This window comes from Anoplopoma fimbria, chromosome 23 (assembly GCF_027596085.1).
Source record: "Anoplopoma fimbria isolate UVic2021 breed Golden Eagle Sablefish chromosome 23, Afim_UVic_2022, whole genome shotgun sequence".
Lineage (NCBI taxonomy): Eukaryota > Metazoa > Chordata > Actinopteri > Perciformes > Anoplopomatidae > Anoplopoma > Anoplopoma fimbria.
This window is the reverse complement of record NC_072471.1, coordinates 11,640,547-11,658,876: the sequence shown is the minus strand read 5'-3', so window position 1 is coordinate 11,658,876 and position 18,330 is coordinate 11,640,547. Positions and strand designations below refer to the sequence as shown.

The 18,330-nt window shown below is 40.5% G+C and overlaps 1 protein-coding gene across 1 annotated transcript; it reads right to left on the bottom strand.

Moving 5' to 3' along the window:
* Window positions 1-860: 860 nt before the first annotated feature.
* On the bottom strand, window positions 861-13,059 carry tfec (transcription factor EC). The gene is given in 9 exon segments (XM_054624640.1): window positions 861-2,019; window positions 2,022-2,106; window positions 3,203-3,350; window positions 4,292-4,367; window positions 4,510-4,566; window positions 5,707-5,752; window positions 7,800-7,901; window positions 8,601-8,855; window positions 12,911-13,059. Coding segments are annotated over 9 exon segments (1,206 nt in total). The 5' UTR covers window positions 12,968-13,059; the 3' UTR covers window positions 861-1,639.
* Between the last annotated feature and the right edge of the window lie 5,271 nt (window positions 13,060-18,330).

Genomic DNA, 18,330 nt, shown 5'->3' with positions numbered 1-18,330 from the left:
GGCGTGTGTGTTTTGTTTTTTTTGATGGGTCTGTTTGTTGTATTATTAATGCATGACTACAAGATTATAAAACTACATGTTGAACACAAAACAGTATTAGATTTGTGCTCATAATGAGGCCAACGTTTTTTTGGATTACTGTGTCACAAACAAACTTTCTTTAGAAAACTTTATTAATGATACAGTTTGTGGTTATATTCCTGCAGTATTAAAGGACACAATGCTGCTTACCTCAGAGGAAACTTTCTTAGCTCTCAGCTAACAGCTCTCACAGCAGCTCTTTATTCATTGCCATTATTCATCCTCAAGGGCTCATCAGCTCACAGTAGGCTCATCAGAATTATTACTCCTGCTCTACTTGTCTTTATTATCCAATTTCCCTCCTCTCTCCTCCTTTCTGCCACTCATTGCCAATCAGCCACCTTGTAAGCCGGCCCTTCACCTTCCATATGAAACTTTTCATGCTTTGTTCACTCCTTTAGCCTGTTGCCATCCAGCAAAATGATTTTGAACTTTACTCCTGGTCATTTTATGTCATGTCTCTATCATCATGCCCCTGATGTGTTGCACTTCCTGTACACTTAAATAGCGCAAAGGGAGAGAATGTATATGAATATGTTGTTGCTCATTTGTACAAAATTATGATAAATTCCGATAAGATAGTGGGTAACATAGGTCTTCCATTTAATGTCAAATGCAAAGCACTTTGCCATTTTTTATTGTACTGCTTATAATTATTCTTTTTTGGTATTTTTTATTTAGGTTGTACGGAGTAAATTATTTTGTCTGTGAGATCGCAACAAGAAACCAAAATCACATTTACCAAAAAAAGGGGTTTATTATATTTTTCCCACCCCTACTAAGAATAAAAAAAGGTAACATGTTAGATAATAATATATAACTTTTAACGAATACATGGATTAAAACATATATAAATACATAACACTTATTTGACAAAAACACTTAAAAGACACAGACAAGACCAAAGACATGTTAGGCATTGCGGTGAGTACATCAGTCACATGATGATACCTTTTTTTAAGGACAAAACTTGGTGTTTGAGTAAGGCACATCACTGTATACAGTTCTTCTTTAAAAGTAGTAGTATTTTCATTTCATCTATGGACCATTCTGGCTGGACTGAAGTGATTATTTTGCATATGTTACAGTGTACAGCTACCGCAGTGTTTACCAAAACAACAGTAGACAAAGTAATTTATATTATGTACTTAAAGGCTTATAAATGTCTCCCTTTTTCTGTGAGTCTGTTTCGGCTCTGTCCGGGAGGCAGAGAAACATATTCATTGTCTGTTGTGAAGTAAAAAAAGAGCAGGTGGAGGAGCAGGTGGTCCATGAGCTGTTTCTGGTCCCACTGAGCTTTGGAGAATGAAAGTTTTGGGGCCAATCGAGCTCCAACACCCACCTGATCAATAAGAGCGACACACTTTATATACAGGTAGCACTTTAAGGGGCACAGTCAGGTGTGTAAGCTGTCATTTAAATTACTTGCAACCCTGTGAGTGGTTTTTGTATGCCCGGAGCCATCAGTCAGTCCTTTAGAGGCTCTCTGCATGCCTACTGGGCATTACAACAGTGTTGTCATGAAGATAACGAGAGTTTGTCACTAAAGAGGGCACCCTTATAGGTCGTCATCCTCCGCAGAGCTGAAGCTGCTCCTGCGGCTGCTGTCTTTGGACGCGGCCTCAGGTGAGCCGGCTGAGAGGAGCGGGTCTGTGCCAAAAGGCGAGAGCGGGTCATCCATCAGGATCGCGTCCAGCCGGTGCTCCTCCTTGAGGGTAGCGCTGAAGAAGTCTGTGAAGTGGGACAGCGGGTCGGAGAAGGTGGTGCAGCCGTCGGCGCCGGGGATGTGATCCTGGGGCCCAGCAGCAGCGGGGAGGGACGAGGGCACGCCGGCTATTCTCTGGAGGTAGTCGCTGCTGGGGTCCTCCTGGTAGAGGGGGGGCTGCTGGGGTTGCTGGGCCTGGGGAGACGACTGCTGCTGCTGCTGCTGCTGCTGCTTTTGAGGAGGTGAGAAGACAGTTCAACCGTCCCCAAAGCTGATGCCATGTTTGGGAGGCCATGTGCTCGAGCCTGGATCTCAAGCTCCTGGAAGAGACAAAGAAAGAAACCATGATTTTAATATCTTCATACTCATTACATGTTAGTTTAGATAAGCTCTGAATATATACCTTAAAATATGTAAATGCCAAAAATATGTAATGTCCTCAATTATGAGCAGATTTGCCGTGACAACATCATGTGTAGTGACACCACACCTCATCTCCTCCACATACTGAGGTTGTAGTGAAACGCACTTTGGGAGTATTGGATGCACACTCTTCTCCCACACACACTCTAATCACAGTATAGTAACAGCACTGGTCACGTATTAGTGTCATCACAAAGGGCTGTTTGACCAAACTATTCTCTTAACGTCACTGCTGGTCAGTGTTTCCTGGATAGTTTTGTCATCTTTGAAGACGTGTTCCTCCCGTCATTTACGTAAACTCAGATAAACCACATTCTTTGTGCACTTGCGGTCCTCTGTTAAGCATCTCTTTTATAAGTGCTCATCATCTATTTCTAACCCGCTGTTTTTCCAGTGAAGGAGCTGGGTGCATTGTGGTTATTCATCAGGTAATAAACATAGGGTGATTGGAAGGACCTCATGTAACCTTAAGGAGGGAAGGGGGGAGGGGGGATTTAGGTTTTTGCGTCGTAAAGCTTTGGAGGTGGAAATTAGTGTGAAGGATGATTGAGTCAGGTGTGGTTGACAGAGTGAGCCAAATTGATCTTTAGCAAAATGAAAGAGGCCTTTTAGATGCCTGGGTCCTGTGCCGGGATTAATAGCTGAGTCATTGGTGTGACATCAGGGAGTTGATTGGCCAACCACTTGTGTTAATTTACGAGTAAACGTGTATTTATCAGAAAGAGCACTGTTTTTTTGTTACATCAGTTGACTTCTAAAGCTGTGTAGTTGTCATAACTTGCAATGCATTTTTAAGTATCTCATGCCAAGTTAAATTAGTTTACAAGCAAGCCTGTGAACATCCAGTTGTAGTTTAAAATGTTAAACACTGTCGTCCAGCAAATAATATCTAATAACTGTGATTTAATCTCATATTCAGTCTTATAATCTTGATTTTAGGACTCAGTCAGCATTGTTGCCACTAAAGACATTCAGACTGTTATTTTTTATTACCTGGATTCTCAGCAGAAGTCTCCTGTTTGCTTGCTCCAGCTTCTTCTGACGGCTCTCCAGCTCGCGAGCATGCTGCTGCTCCTTCTGCAGCCACTTTATGTACTCCACCGAGGCCTTCAGGATAGTGCCTTTGTTCCAGCGCATGTCCCTGCAGAAAGGAGAAATGTAAAAGATAACCTTTTACACAGAACCCCCTGATGTCGGCAGAATATCCTCCGTAATAATAATGATAAAAAAAAACAGGGGGAAAAGTTTTAACACAGAGGTTCTTTCTCCTTTTATGTTATGAATATGAAATGGTGATTTACATGGTGCAATTATTCATCCTTGGACATTACATGGGGACACAGAATGGGAATTTTAATAGAATAGTTAAGTAGCTGTGCGAAAAGTCCATTCTCGTACCTCCTTGTTCGGTAAAATTAATCCTCGAGTAAAAATAGGTGAGGGAAAATGAGCTAAGTAGGGAGACGGAGGAGAAAATGGAGCATTGGACTTGAGGTGCTAGAGTGCAACTCATTCTTCTGCAGATATTATTGCTTTTTTTATAAGAAGTAAAGGGGAGCTGTAGTAAAATTGTCCTTTTCCACACGGGTGAGACGTTGGTCTGATCAACGCTAATAATCTCTTTTATCTTGTGTTAATGGCACGATGACAACGCCAACCTTCCATTTAAATTTGAAGCAAAGTTCAATTGCGAAAGATGGCCGCTGGATTTCAATTCAGCTCCTCGCTCCAGCTCCGTGTTCCAATTGTGCTTCAAACTTTGATTCAAATAGTGTGGCCTGCTTCTTTGCATTTGACCCTTTCCTCATCATTCATGCTTTGAGCTGAACTGCTGGGACCCAGCGAGGGGATGTACAGCTCTTGGAGCATAGACTACAATGGAAGTTCAAGTGCACCCTTGAAATATGACTGAAATGTGCTTGAGTACTCATTTGAATTCAATGAACAACGTTTAGAGTGTCTTTGTGCTTGGAATTTAATACGCTTCCCCGCCAGACAAGGTCTTGCAGTTTTTTCAGTGACATAAAGTGAAGAGAAGCAGGAGTATTGTTTCAATACATACATTTATATCTTGCAACTTACGGGTCATTCGACTTTGGTATGAGCGTCCCCAGCTCCTTAATCCTGTAGTTGATGTTGTATCTCCGCCTCCTTTCAACTAAGCAAGCAGAACAAAAAAGAAGATCAAGCGATGAATAGGATGCTTTCGGCTGCTGTGCTAAACGCTAGCTGTAACTCCATTAAAATCATTTTCAGATGATGAACTGTGAGGGAGTTGAAAGGCAGCGGGAGACACTTACTCAGATTATGGTTGTCTTTTTTCTGTCTCTCTTTGGCCATCACTCTTGTGTCATGTACTGTCAAAGAAAAATCATCACAAAGGGGTACAAATCGATTAGCAACGCACACTAATTTAGAAACCGAAAGACAACGAACACAGAACGCTACAAAAGGCCTAGTCAGGAGACGCACAAAGTTGTTTTGAGGGGAGTTCAGTGCTGAGGTCAGCAAGAATGTGGAGTTTCCGTGCACACCACAGACACAAGCTTGACCTCCTTACACACACACACACACACACACACACACACACACACACACACACACACACACACACACACAGACAAACTGAATGAGCCCAATTTATCCACTCTGCCATGTGTGAAGCCCATTGTGGACAAAAAAAAAAGGGGATCACTTTTAGACTACCGTAATTTAGACAGTTTAGCAAATTCACTAATCTGTCCTGGAGGGGAACAAAAATGCCAGAGCGTTCATATTTTTGTATTCACATTCTTCCAAATTACGTAATTGGGGACCTGAGATTGGATTTCCCAATTTGTCACTGTTGATTCAATCAAGACAATTTAAACTCTGTGTAACAGCCCATTGTCCTCTCCGTCCGCACACAAATGAAACGAATGGCAATTTACTCATTTGCCTGTCGAGAGTGAAGGGGTTCTCTGGGCATCCTTTTCTATTTCCTAAATCAATTAGGTGTCTTTGCTTGATGCATGACATTAATAAGAACTGTCTTAAAGGGCCCTTTGTTTTTTCTTGTTTTTTGCACTGTGACAAAAAGTCTACACGTTTCTACGGCCTATAAACGGAACCAGTGACAAGCAGGGCAGTTTTCAAACTGGTCACAAAAAGTATTGGACATTTGACTGTATTTTGCCTGGCACACTTAATTGGACACGATTTAAGCAGAAACAGACACGTTGCCTTTTTCAGCCTTTTTCTATTCTTTTTAGCCCCCACTCAGAGCTTGAATGCAGAAGAAATATGCCTTTTTTTTTTTATTCAGCTAAATACCTTCTTTAACAGCCACAATTTGTATGTTTTTAACTTTTACAGCAATGTGAGCATGTGATTAATCATTAAATTGTTAGTTATTTGATCAATACTATGGTATGAGTTCATACCTGTGTGTTCCCTTTTTACAGTGAGCTTTTTGGGGTTAGATGTGGGACTCATTCCACCATTAGGGGCGTTCATACCTGGTTCACCCCCATAGATATCCAGCATGCTGCCACTGAGGGACACCTAGGAAGGAGAGAGAGGATAGAGAGGGGGGTAGAGAATTAGATAATTGTCAGTCACAGGGGAAGCATGCATGCAATCCCATTTGCATTTTCTTTATCAAAAGCCACAACACAAATAGTTGTTTTTCACTGCTGTGTGGCTTTGTTTATCATTGACGAACATGACAAGAGGCCAGTGGAGTGATCAGAGCCTTGCAGAGAAGGTTGTCAGCCCCGAGGCCTCTGGCTTTGGACCTCCCCGCAGGGAGTTGTAGTATTTACATGTTTCCTCAGCAGGACCTTGCAAACCCAGTGCTGTGCTCATGAAGGGCTGCCATGATCAGATTGCCTGCTCATTTTGTATCACAAACAGTAAAAACAACCAAACAAAAACTTAACCTTGCCAAAACCAGGCCAATAAAGGGTCATCCTCCAACCCTTACTACTTCTAAGTCTAACCTCCAACACAGACTTGTTTTGTCCAGATGTTGTGCCTCGATGTGCTAGCGCCACCATTTTCAAAACCCCTCCACTTGAAAGTGCTCCTAACACAGAGATGTGCTCTGTGTTGAAAATAGCATCCCATTAGATGAAAAGGCTAGCTAGGTCAACTGCTTGAACAGAGGCAAAACTGTTTTCCTACGGGTCCCCTCTCGTCTGGGAAAGCGTGCATCAGTTCTGCGATAATGACGCCTTTTCACGGACTGGGGAGATAGACAAGATATGGCGTGCTGACACACATGTGTGTCTAATTCGCATTTGTGTATTTATGGGAAAATGCTACAGAAGCCACCATGCATTCCACGTTGTGCAGCCAATTTTACCCACGACGTGTGTGTCAAATCTAACTGCCAGACTGGTGAACGTGATAAGGCTGCATGTCAAGTCAAGAGATGGGAAGGAATGCAAAGTAAGAGAAGAAACAAAACAGAAGAAACTGCCGACATTTCAGATATCTGTAGTTGGTTTAGTTTGCATGTGCGGTTTTTTTTTCTTCCCATTATCTTACCAAGATGGGAGAAGAGGAGGAGGAGGAGGGGAGAGAAGTACTTATCAAAATGAAAGATTGCAACAATTCCGCTACTACTCCTATTGTAATCACTTCAGTCCCTCTGCCGTCCGTGTTCCTGGATGTGTTGACACGGCGAAACGACGTGATGCATCGTACTGTATGACTAATTAGGATGAATTGATCCATTTAAGCACGGTATCATTTCTGAACAAGCCCGTGGGGAGTGCATGCATTAGCCCAATCCAATGGCTCAGTAACTCTCTCCAACAAAATCTTCTCCTCGCTCCTCATTTGAAAACCCACTGGCTTCCCCCCCCCATGCCTTATCTTTTCCTCCCCTCCTCTCATTCTTTCTCACAGTCACAGTGTCTGTTGTGTTTTGCTGCCTGTCACTTTATCTGTGTGTGTGTGTGTGTGTGATTCTTTGTGTTCCAGTCTTGCTCTCTCTGTATTTAAGGAGTTAGGCCAGATTCCCAGTGCTCCAATCCCACAAAATGTCCCTGTATTTGGCTCAGGTGTTGCTATGTTTCTCTGGCCAAATAGACCCCTTGTTCCACATTTTTCCCCCAGAGTTTTTAAATTCCTTCTTGGCCATCAACCCTACTGATAGTGCTTGTCTTCGGTTCCACTTCTAGTTGGTTGTCTTCCCAATGGTGGACCTTTGTTAGACAGTTACTATAAATGTAGCTTCTTTTATTGTGTCTGTCAGTGTAAACCTCTGTCCACAAACATCCTCTTTTTTTTAACCTAATCTGCATTGTTGGTTTTCTTGAGTAATGTGAGAAATGTTGCTAAGCCCCAATGAACTTTAACTCATCTCCAGACTTAAGCTGACCCCAAACTAAGATAAGTCCCTTTTTTCCCAAGCAAGTCAAGCATGCGCCTAAATAGGTGGAGTAGCCTCACTTTCAAGTCCCAGTTTAACGTAGAGAGACGGAAGACATTTGTCAAGAAACTTGTGACGTAAACCTAACTTCAATAAAGAGCTTCAAACTGCTGATAGTCTGACACATTTTAAACAATTTAGTATGTGGCTGTTAATGTGATTCATACTTACATTGTTTTGCATTATGATGTTAGACTCCATGCAATCCAAGCCTCCATCATTGAAGCCAGATTCAAGACTTATTAGGTCATCAATAACTTCATCCATTGGGAACTAAAAGAAAACAGTAATTTCAGTGTACCTCATGGACAGGTGGATGATGTTTGTAGCAGAATATCAATACTGTCCAAGTCTGATCTTTTAAAGTCTCAACATTCATACCAAAAATAGACATTAGGGAAAGGGAGTAAATGTCAGGAGACTAATCCAATAATTTTTCCAACGCCTTGTCAAAAGGAAAAAACATGGCAGGAAAAACCTGAATCTGTTATCAAACTAGTTTCCCCCTTTGAAATAGTTCTCTCATCAGAGACTGCATGTCTGAAGTTATTGATGAATACATCAGAGAGAGAGGGAGATCAATAATGGCATCACTTTGGTTAGATGATTAGTTGGAACTACGCTCTCAAAACCCAATCCAGATTAAAAATGTACAGGTTAATGAAGTTTGGTTTCCAAACAAAGAGTCAGCCATTATTTATCCCTCTAAATGACAGAATTTAAAGCGACTAAGACAACATTCTTAAAAATGGCATAACAAATGAACACAGAACAAGACGAGTGTTGACAGGAAAGCGTGTCAAGAATGTTTTGAAATTTACAAAAATTATGACCCACACTTCGGCCGTACTGTTTGTGAACCAGTCTGTTGTTCCAATTGTTGCAATTTCACTCTTCCAGTCACTGCTCAATTTCAGTTCCATATATTCAGCCACATCATAATTCAGTTTCTTTTTCCATAAGTCCACTCACCTCACTGTCGTGATTGGCCATACTGAGCAGGGTAACAGGGCTGTTGGGGTTGCTGCCGTCACTGACAGAGGGCATGTGTCCGTTCCTCATGATCGGCACGGTGGCCAGCGGCTGGCCATGGGCGTGTGGATGCAGAACGGCGTGGCCCTGCCCGGCCGACGAGGCCAGCTTTGAGCCCAGAGTCAGGTACTGCTTGACCTGCTGGTTCTGAGTCTGATGGAGGTGGAACTTGGAGTTCTCCAGGTGGCTCTGTACCTGAAACAAAAACAAACGAGTTCAGTTAGTTGACTGAATACAAAATCAGGTTATCGCGCACTGTTTCTCACACCACTGAATCAGCGCTGACTAAGAATACATTCACAATAGGTGGTCACAGCAGCTGTCGGCTTCCTGAAAAGATGATCTGATTCAACACACGGGAATAGTTGCGAGTCAGTAATTCCCATTATTAGTCACTTATGCAGAGAAAATAAACAGACTTGCAGTAGAACTGTATTTTGAAAAACTTAAGTTGAATCTCACATTAAAGCAAATCAGGTTTGACATATGTATTTATGAGAATTGGGACAAATTCTTAAAGCCCTTTCTCGATAAAGTACTATCATAATCTGAAAATTTACTAGCAGTTTCTGACAAAAAATGTGATAAATTAAAAAAGCGTTTTGCCCCAGAATCGATCTTAAATTGACAAACAACAAATTATTATGAATCTGCAGTAGGACATACATGTACATACAGCCAGTAGTCAAAATTGACAAACAAGATATAAAAGCCTTTCAAATACGTTAAATAAGAAAACAAGACTGTTGAGCTAAACATTTTTTACCAAGTAATTTTCTAAATTTCGATATTCTTACATTTGAAGCTCTGGTTGCGTCCCGCATTGTGTAGTAACTGCAGCCAGTTAAGTGTGGCATTCTCAGAAAAAGCAGATAGTCTTCGGATTGGTTTGTTTTGGTGTGGCAGCAGGTCAACTTTAAGGGTCCAAGTCTGCTGCTATCCTGTAGAGCTGATGACTTCTCAGCGAGTGTCTGTACTTCCCAGTCCCCAAAGTCTTAAAAGGGCCCTTAGTGAACTAATTAGGAACAAAGCTGGGGGTAAGCCTTTATGTTGCGTAGCATGATAATCACTTCAAACACTGGACTGTCAGATCACCCTCGGTTTGATCACTGCAGGATATCTGCCTTTAGCGTCTGTCACTAATTCATGTGGGCCGCCCTTTTCTGTGCGACTGACCAATCACTGATCAGTTTGTAGCTTCCTCCACTGCCTGCTCCAGGGGTTGTGGCAGCACAATTGACCCTTGTTCCCCAATGGAGGTTTTAAATAACTCTAATGCCATTTTTAACCAAGCCTTTTCAGTCACTCACTGGTTTCAAAGCAGACAGTTTAGTATAATGGCAAACCCCAAACAATAACTGCAAAAAGGCTATTTTGAGGTCTTTATTACTGTATTTCAGGACTATTTTCAGAGCAAATGTCACCTAAAAACATCCAGTTTACTTTTTGATCTGGAGCTTACAAAGAAGCTCCCTGTTGTTACTGTTAGTTTATGTCTTAGAGTTCTTTGTTTGTACTTAATACATGTATTATTAGCAGTGATATTATTATATTGATGCACATCATGTCCATCTCTTTTACCTAGATTGTTTTCAATGCCCTCAGCTATTTAATTAGAATTAAAAGAAAGTCAGATAAGCGACAATGCTGGGGTCTTACTTTAACAGATTTACTGCAGTAGACGATTCAGCATGACTTTAATTAATATGTGTAACTGATTGGTAAAAGGTAATATGATGTTAAAAAAATATTTTTCATTATCTTAAATATCTCTGCTCCTATACGAATAATATCCTGTTTGAGAGAACATTAGCATACCCCCAAAAAACAAGTGTAATTTATCAGTTGTTATCACAGATTATCAAGGCTTTGCAGTTACTTAGTAACATTCATTGGATTATGCCAAACCGTAGAGTTAATCTTAAATGCTAAACTACAGTCACAGTAGCAAAGTGGAGAAAAGTCATATATATAGTCAGCTAACTCACTCAGTAATGTCTATTACAGCTTAAGGTTTGCTGAAATTACCAAACATCAGTTGCTGGTCATATCGGATCAAATAAAACTGTAATAACAAAAAAATGAATTCATTGGAGAAACTGCTTTCATTGCTTGTGTTTTTGACTTTTCATTTTTAAAAGGAAGAATATTCTAAGTTCAGAATATTGTGGAATTGATCGAATGAGTTGTTCGCTAGCAAGTGCCCTGTTGTCTTTTTGGGTTAAATGTCAGCATTGCTAAACCATAGTGACTTTCAGGTATGGCTAACTTTGGATGTGTATTGAAACTCAGCATTAAATTCTCCACGTCAGCTAGCCTAGCCGCCCTTATTCACCACTCATCCCACTAACCAAGAACAGGCTCGTCACAATACTCAACTTGTCAGTAGTGACTGGGAGCTCTTATCTGACTCCCCCAGGCCAAACAAGATGCTGGTTGTTAGCCAATCAACATTTCTTTCCACTACGGATAGCAGGAGGGATGCCAGGACTGCTACACACCACATCTGCTTTGTGTGACAGCAGTTTGTCCTGGTTTCACTTCAGCTTTCTCACTACTGTAAATGCCGGAGACACGCTTGTTATCCACTTAAGGGAATCTGATTAGATTTGTGAGGTAATGGTGCTTCAGTCGCCGAGGCCAGTCTCGACAATGCCGTGCCTGTGTATGTGTGAAGGGGACATGCTGAAAATTATCAATGCCCACCATACACATGGGACAGGAATGAGATAGGAATCTAATCGATCAAAGATCAGGTTTGGGATTGGAGTGACTATTCTGATGTTTGAGACAGTTAAGTTTTTCTCTCTCTCAACATGGCTACTGGCACCTGTTACAACAATCGAGGCAGTGTTTGAGGTTACTGGTGGACATGAGGTCACAGGTTCACTTTCCATTTACACACATTTGCACAGTTATTCCTGACATGCAAACTTTTTGCAGAGTATACAGGCAAAAAAAATCCCAAATCACCAATATCAAAGCAGACATTACTCAGTGCATTTAGTTGTTGCCTTTTTGGACAAAATAATATTTGTCCGGTTTTAATTTCGTAGTTCCTGCGTCCTTTCAAAAGACATAAACTTGACTGTGTTAATGAGATCAGCTGCGTCTCCTAACTTCATTTAACATTTAAGAATGTCAGAACCAGAAAGCCTCATTCAAAATGCACAGCCCATTTCTCTCTTTTTTGTCCTAATCAAACTCATCCTAATTCTTTCACAAACATAATTTTTGTCTGATAATTTGATCTTGCATGAATGCAGCAGGTTAATGAAATTCAACAAATACTCTACTATACTCTGCTGTGAAGTTGTGTTGTTGTTACAGCAGTTAAATAGAATATGTGATCTGATTCATGCAGGCAAGTGCACATTACTGCAACTATGAAGCATGTCACAGCAATGCTCTAATAACAACTCTATCCCTTAAAATAAAAACTATTGATCCTTATTTACTGCACATATTGTATATTCCCAATTATGTAACACAACTTAAGAATACACACACACACACGATGCTAAATCTTTTAAATCATGATTTCCTCAGCCTCTGTTTGTGAGATGCATATGATAGTGGTGTGATTTACCTCTGAGTTAAAAGGTGTTTTTCGTTAGTCCCCCTGAACATGCTGCACTCACACCGCCATTGCAACAGACACACTCACAGGTGTTCCCTCTAAATGAAAAGCTCTTGCTCAACTCAGTTTCAGTCTTGCCCAAGTTCTCCTTTCACTTCAGAAAAATCCAACAACTTATGAAACACTGGGTGATGGTGACATTAACAAGCTGTAGAAATGATGGACAAAACCAAGTACAGGAGGTTTGGATTCATTTCTGCAAAATGTTGTATTTTTACAACGTATTGACCTTTTAAGAGTCGCAATGCTCAACTCTCCTTTTCCCATCTTGAATCTACAGAGATAAGATAAAAAGTGGAACAAAAAGCATTCACAGACATGCTCACTGTACTTTTGCTGAGCCTGCTAACCAGTAAATAGCTGTAACCACACACCCTAGATTGTGAAATGTGAGGGAAGATAAGACCGGGATAGCAAACCGATCACCCAATGTGCATTCCACGGTGGCTATTCACTTATTCTGACTGTAAATGCTTGCTTTTATAAAGCAAAGACAATTTATCTTGCATGCAAATACAAACAACTGCCCTCATAGTTACACACATACGCTTTTCTATATCTGATCTGGTCCCAATTTGCCTGGCCCTGTAGCTGAGTCCCTCCCCCCTACCTGTAGAAGTTGGATCTCTGTCAAGGTGGTCACTTTGACCAGGCAACAGCGACTCATGGCTCCCAGAGTGGCAGCGTCTCCTACCAAAGTATATGGAAAGTCTTACAGAAGAACACGAACTGTCACGGCTTTAGCTGCATCTCATTGAGACAGGGGGAGACTAAGAGGAAGAAGAAGAGGTGCTGCAGCCTCTTTCCTGAGCTTTTGCAGAAATATCGGAAAGGAAGGCATGACACATCAGCTTATTTGGGAGCCGCACGGGCCACTTCCTTTGTGTGTGTTGGTGTGTGTGTGCTTTTGGTCAGGGGAAAAAGGCCTGACAGAGGCAGAAATACAGATGGCAGTTAGGGGGTTGCAGTGTGTATATGTAGGGGTGTAATAAGTTGACAGAATGTGAGTTCCTGCTTGTGGATCACCACACTTTCCTTCCTGCAGAACATCCAGCCCAGCTCAGCACATTCTCCCAGGTTATCTTCATGACACCCGCTTCCCTTGGACGGCTTTTTAACCATCAAACTACAGTCACAAATTCAACTGGGGAGATGCAAAGAAATGTAATCTGTGCATGTGTGCAAATATACTAAAAACACCCAGATAGGCACTCACACACAGTTGTTATCATGTCCCAGGCACTGTCAGGCCACAACAAAGGGCAAAGCAGGCCTTCCCAGAATGGCTCTCAGAGAATTCCTGGACACAGCAGAACTGAACAGGGTCATTGCAAATCCACCCTGTAGTCACAAGCTTTACATAATAAGAACAATCAGCTAAATCAGAAGCCAAAAGCTATTAAATACAGGAGAGTCTAGTCCAACCTTAAAATCCTACCAGGGTTAGCAACACAAATCAAGATACTCAAAACCTTTCTGTTAAAGCAAATTATTTTTTGTTTACCTGCAAAATGTTAGCAGTGCAGCTAACACAGAATATTGCTGTTTTTCTATCATACCTGTATGTACCAGGCCTATGGAAATTATTCCCTGATTTTCGATTTTAGCCTGCTGGGTCCTAATCATTTTGCTGCTATTTAAAGGTCATCATGACACATGCTCAGCCAATAGTCACGTCTGCTTTGTCTTCGCAACAGAGTGTGTGTGTGTGTGTGTGTCCATGCATCTCTTCCTACATGCAAACTGTGTTTTGTATTCTTACAACTTCATCATTACCCACGTGTATATTTGTCTGCTTCTTGTTCGTTTGATGTCCGCTGTGCATTCTATTGCATCTAGCCAAATACCTGGCTGGCCATTTTTGGCTCATCTTGGGGGCGAGCCACAAGTGCTCACCTTTGTTAGTCCCCCTGCATGGCATGTTTTAAACATCAGGGACTTCCTGTAAGAGTTGGCCTGCTTCTGAGACAACACTTCAAAGTGCAGCTCCCACATCTGAGGACTGTTTTATCCTGCTAGAAAAGGAATGCATAATGGACACAGCACCACTGCACTTTTAATGATTCTCATATGAATTAAATATTATAGCCATTTTAACAGGATTACATGTGAAACTGTGCGTGCGAGAGAGAGTGCGTGTGTGTGTACTTGTTACCTTGATGAAATATTGAATTTATGAAAATGGTCTGCCTCCACATTGGTGTACAGAAATACCAAAATTCATACTTAGAGTAAAGAAGGAAAATAACTTATGTACCTGATGGAGTTTTGATTGTAAAAAGTGTTCACCAAAACACGCTAGGTTTATTCTTTATACCTAACAGAGATTTTGAATGCATTTCCTAAGTCGTAATAGACATTTGCAAAACAAAATACAAACAATATAATATGTTCAAAAAGTAAATCTTTAAAAGAAACAGTTTCGTGGACTACTGTTCTTTCTTTGGTATTTATTTACTTTCCTTGGCTACAAATTTGAAGTCGAAACGTGAAAGTACTGTATGAAAAGTGTGTTATTGCTTAGAAAACATGTTTGTTTTGTAGTAAGTAGTAGTCTTAGTGCTAAAGTTTTATTTAACAAAAGATAGAGATGTTAAAGTTAAAAAAGACGAAAAAGAAAAATATGATGTATGATGAATATGTGTAGACGCACCTTAATTAACGTACTAAAGTAAACTAACAAAGTATTTCTACTTTGTTACTGACTCGTTTTTGTCCAATTTAGCAAATCACAAACATTACATTACATGAAATTCCAAAAGTTTCAGTCAACAGAGAGCTGAGTGGGAGAGAGAGGACACAGAGGAAGAGGAGGATGCGGTGCAGCCTGTCCTCTCTGTCAGTGCAGAGGAGATGTAATTAGTCGAAATAGAATCATACAATTTTTGCTGCTAAATTAGTCGGAGCACATTTTACTCTGTGAGCAGTGAAAGGGAGTCTGTTCACAGGAAAACCTGAGAGATTGTAGAGCCTCTACACACATGAATGCGTGCACACACAGTCCCTCATGGAGCCACATACACAAACACTAATGAAGGTTACATATGTTCTTGGTTGTCCTGTGACAGATTAGCTTGTGGTACTATATGTTCAGTATGCCACCTGAACTAGTGGGTGTGTTTATGTGTGTACCTGTTCTCTCTAGTTCACTCACATGCAATACTCTGCATACACTTTGCCCAGTTTCTGCAAATGTGAACATACTCCGTCAATTAGAGCTTGAATTACTGTTATATTCTAATTGCCAATCAAAATAGTTCTTTCTAGATTCAATATTGGGTTGTCACCTACGTCTATGACCAAGCTTTCAGATACAATCATGCCATGACATGCAAGGCTAAGTGCTCGTTAGCTAACGCCAAGCTAATGAAGTTTACATTAGATGATAACATCTAAACATGTTGCATGACCAAGACTGGTCCATTGAGCAAGTTCAAATGAGGGCGCAGGTAGCATTTTAGTGATTTGTTATCAAAATAATTCAACAAGAATTCAGCAAAATTTGCTGTGACGGATGCTGAAAAACTAATGAAAGACCATTTTTAACACAAAATAAATGCATACAAAGTCATTAGATAATCCGTCAGGGAGCAGATAGACCTAAACTGAGGGCATGCTTCATATACGTTTAAGCTTCTGCAACAAGTGTGCTCTTTTTACAAGGGACATTGAATCAAATTCCTAACTAAACAGAGAGAAGGGAAAGAAGGGAGAGAAAGGAGACTGGAGTAAAAAAAAAGAATTTACCTAAGAATAACATTCATGGTGAGTTCTGAGAACGGACATAACTGGATAGCTACAGCTATCTTCTGTGCAGTCCATACATTGGCTGTATGGGGCACAAAACGGCCCTGAAATCAAATTTACACAATCTGAGCATCCCTTCATTAGGACATTTATCAACTTTGCCACTTAATTATAACATTGTTTCTCCCATACTACAGTCCTATTCTGTGCCCACAATATTTTTGACCGGACAGCCTGAAAACATATTTTTTTTGTAATCGTAAAGGCGTTAAGGTTCATGTAATTCTTCAACTTAAATTTAATTATTAAATCACCAAAATGTTATCACAGTGATAAAAGGACATGTACAAGTAAACAAACAATGGGAAATGGCACCTAATCTGAACAGTTCAAAGGCAGGTACAAGCCACAGACACAAAGCTGCTGGGCATACACAGCAGAGGATTGTAGGTAAACCGTTACTTGGCAGTTGTGGTCCTGAAAGGGGCACCTCATCCTTGACCCTCACTGTCTATTGAGCTAGAACAGGCTAGACCGGTGCTTAGCGTTGCCTCTCTGAATGATGTCAGAAAGCTGTACTGTAGACAACTTTAATCTCTCACTTTGGCAGACAGTGAAAAGAAGCCCCTGGTGGGCTCCAACTATTACTATGAAGATGAAGTCTTATTAAAATTATGCACATGATTGATTGCGAGACAGTCCCAGCTCACCAAAGTAAAGGCCTTTCAAGCATGGGCAACAGCCTAAAGACAAAACGCTTACTGCACTGAGAAAGACATCGATGTTACACTCTCAAAAGAAGCTAATGAGTTTAATTTTTAATTATTTAAAGAAAATAATTGGATTTAGTTAGCTTTGAATGTGTCCTAGAATTTTCACAGTTAACCGACATTAGTAAGTCCATGATAACTTAAATAAAAGGAGATATGAAAGCATCTAAGATAATAAAACAGGTCACAAGTCAGGTTCTGTAGCCTGAAACACCAGGAAATACCACTATGGAGTGATTTATAAATATATTAGAAATAAAAATAAGTAAGAAAAAGCAGACAAAGTAAGAAAAAGAACAGACAAAGTGTGACAGAGGAAAAAAAAGGGCTGACGACAGGATAAGGCAAAGAAGACCGGAGCCAACACCAGATCCAGTGTTTTGACTCTTTTTCCGCTTTGCAATCATTTAAAAGAGTATGATAATTGAATGATTCAAGTCAGTGCTACACTTCATGGGATGTATGCTTCTAGTTTTGTCTCTGACAGTCAATGCAGTTAAAGCCTATGCAGTCAAAATCTTTGGGTCCTTCTCTGCTCTATTATGAAACATCTCTCGCCATCATTCCTCCTTACCATAATGTCACGCAGGATTTCAGTAAAATATAACGTTGACGGAAAACTCTTGTTTTTGTCTTGAAATACATTAATATCACTGTATCATTCCAATGTATTTAACTATGTCCCCATAGTACAAGTCCATAGTAAAACTCTGTGACAAAGGGGGTGAGAACACACCATTTGTCCCCATATTTCACTGCCATGTTACCAATACATCCATTCTTGTCAATTGTTTGTTTAGCCAGTCATCATGATCTGTAATTACAGACACCAACTATATTATATTTATACCCTGGATGACATCAGTAGTGATGTCATTGGGTTAAACCAAGTAGGGGGGTGTAGATAAAGTAAATGTAGGTATTTAGCTTAGCTATTATCTCTTTTGTATGATTGCAAGGGTATAACTATATATATATGGTCAATTATATAAGTGATTGCTATCAGAGGGTTTGTAGTAAAATAGTCATTGTTACTTGCCGGTTTGAGGGGGTAAAAGTTTCACCTGCAGACATGGTATGAACCAGCTCCTGTTAATGGAAGGCTCTATTTAAGCAGAGGCCTTTGGCACTTAGGGAAAAGGAAGGGACGTCATTGTGTAGCTGTGTGCATGTGAACGTGACGTTTAATTAACCTTTTCTTATGAGTTGAGTTTTATTTGGTTAAGCCAAGTTAACTGCTTCTTTGTTTTATTTTTGTAAATATTTTTGGTTACTCGTGGATCAGGGTCACATAATAAATAAACACTTTTTGTTCTCTGAACAAAGTTTCCCGTGTCTGCCTCCTACCACTTCACACTCCGGTCAGGCTTCCTCACACTCTCTATGGCAGAAATGAATGGTCAAGACAACCTTAATAAAAGGGATGAAGTTGCGATATATTGATTTCTCCCCCATGCCCCCTTCTTTAACTTCATCGTGGAAAATTAAATAATGCAAGGTATGTATAATGAGA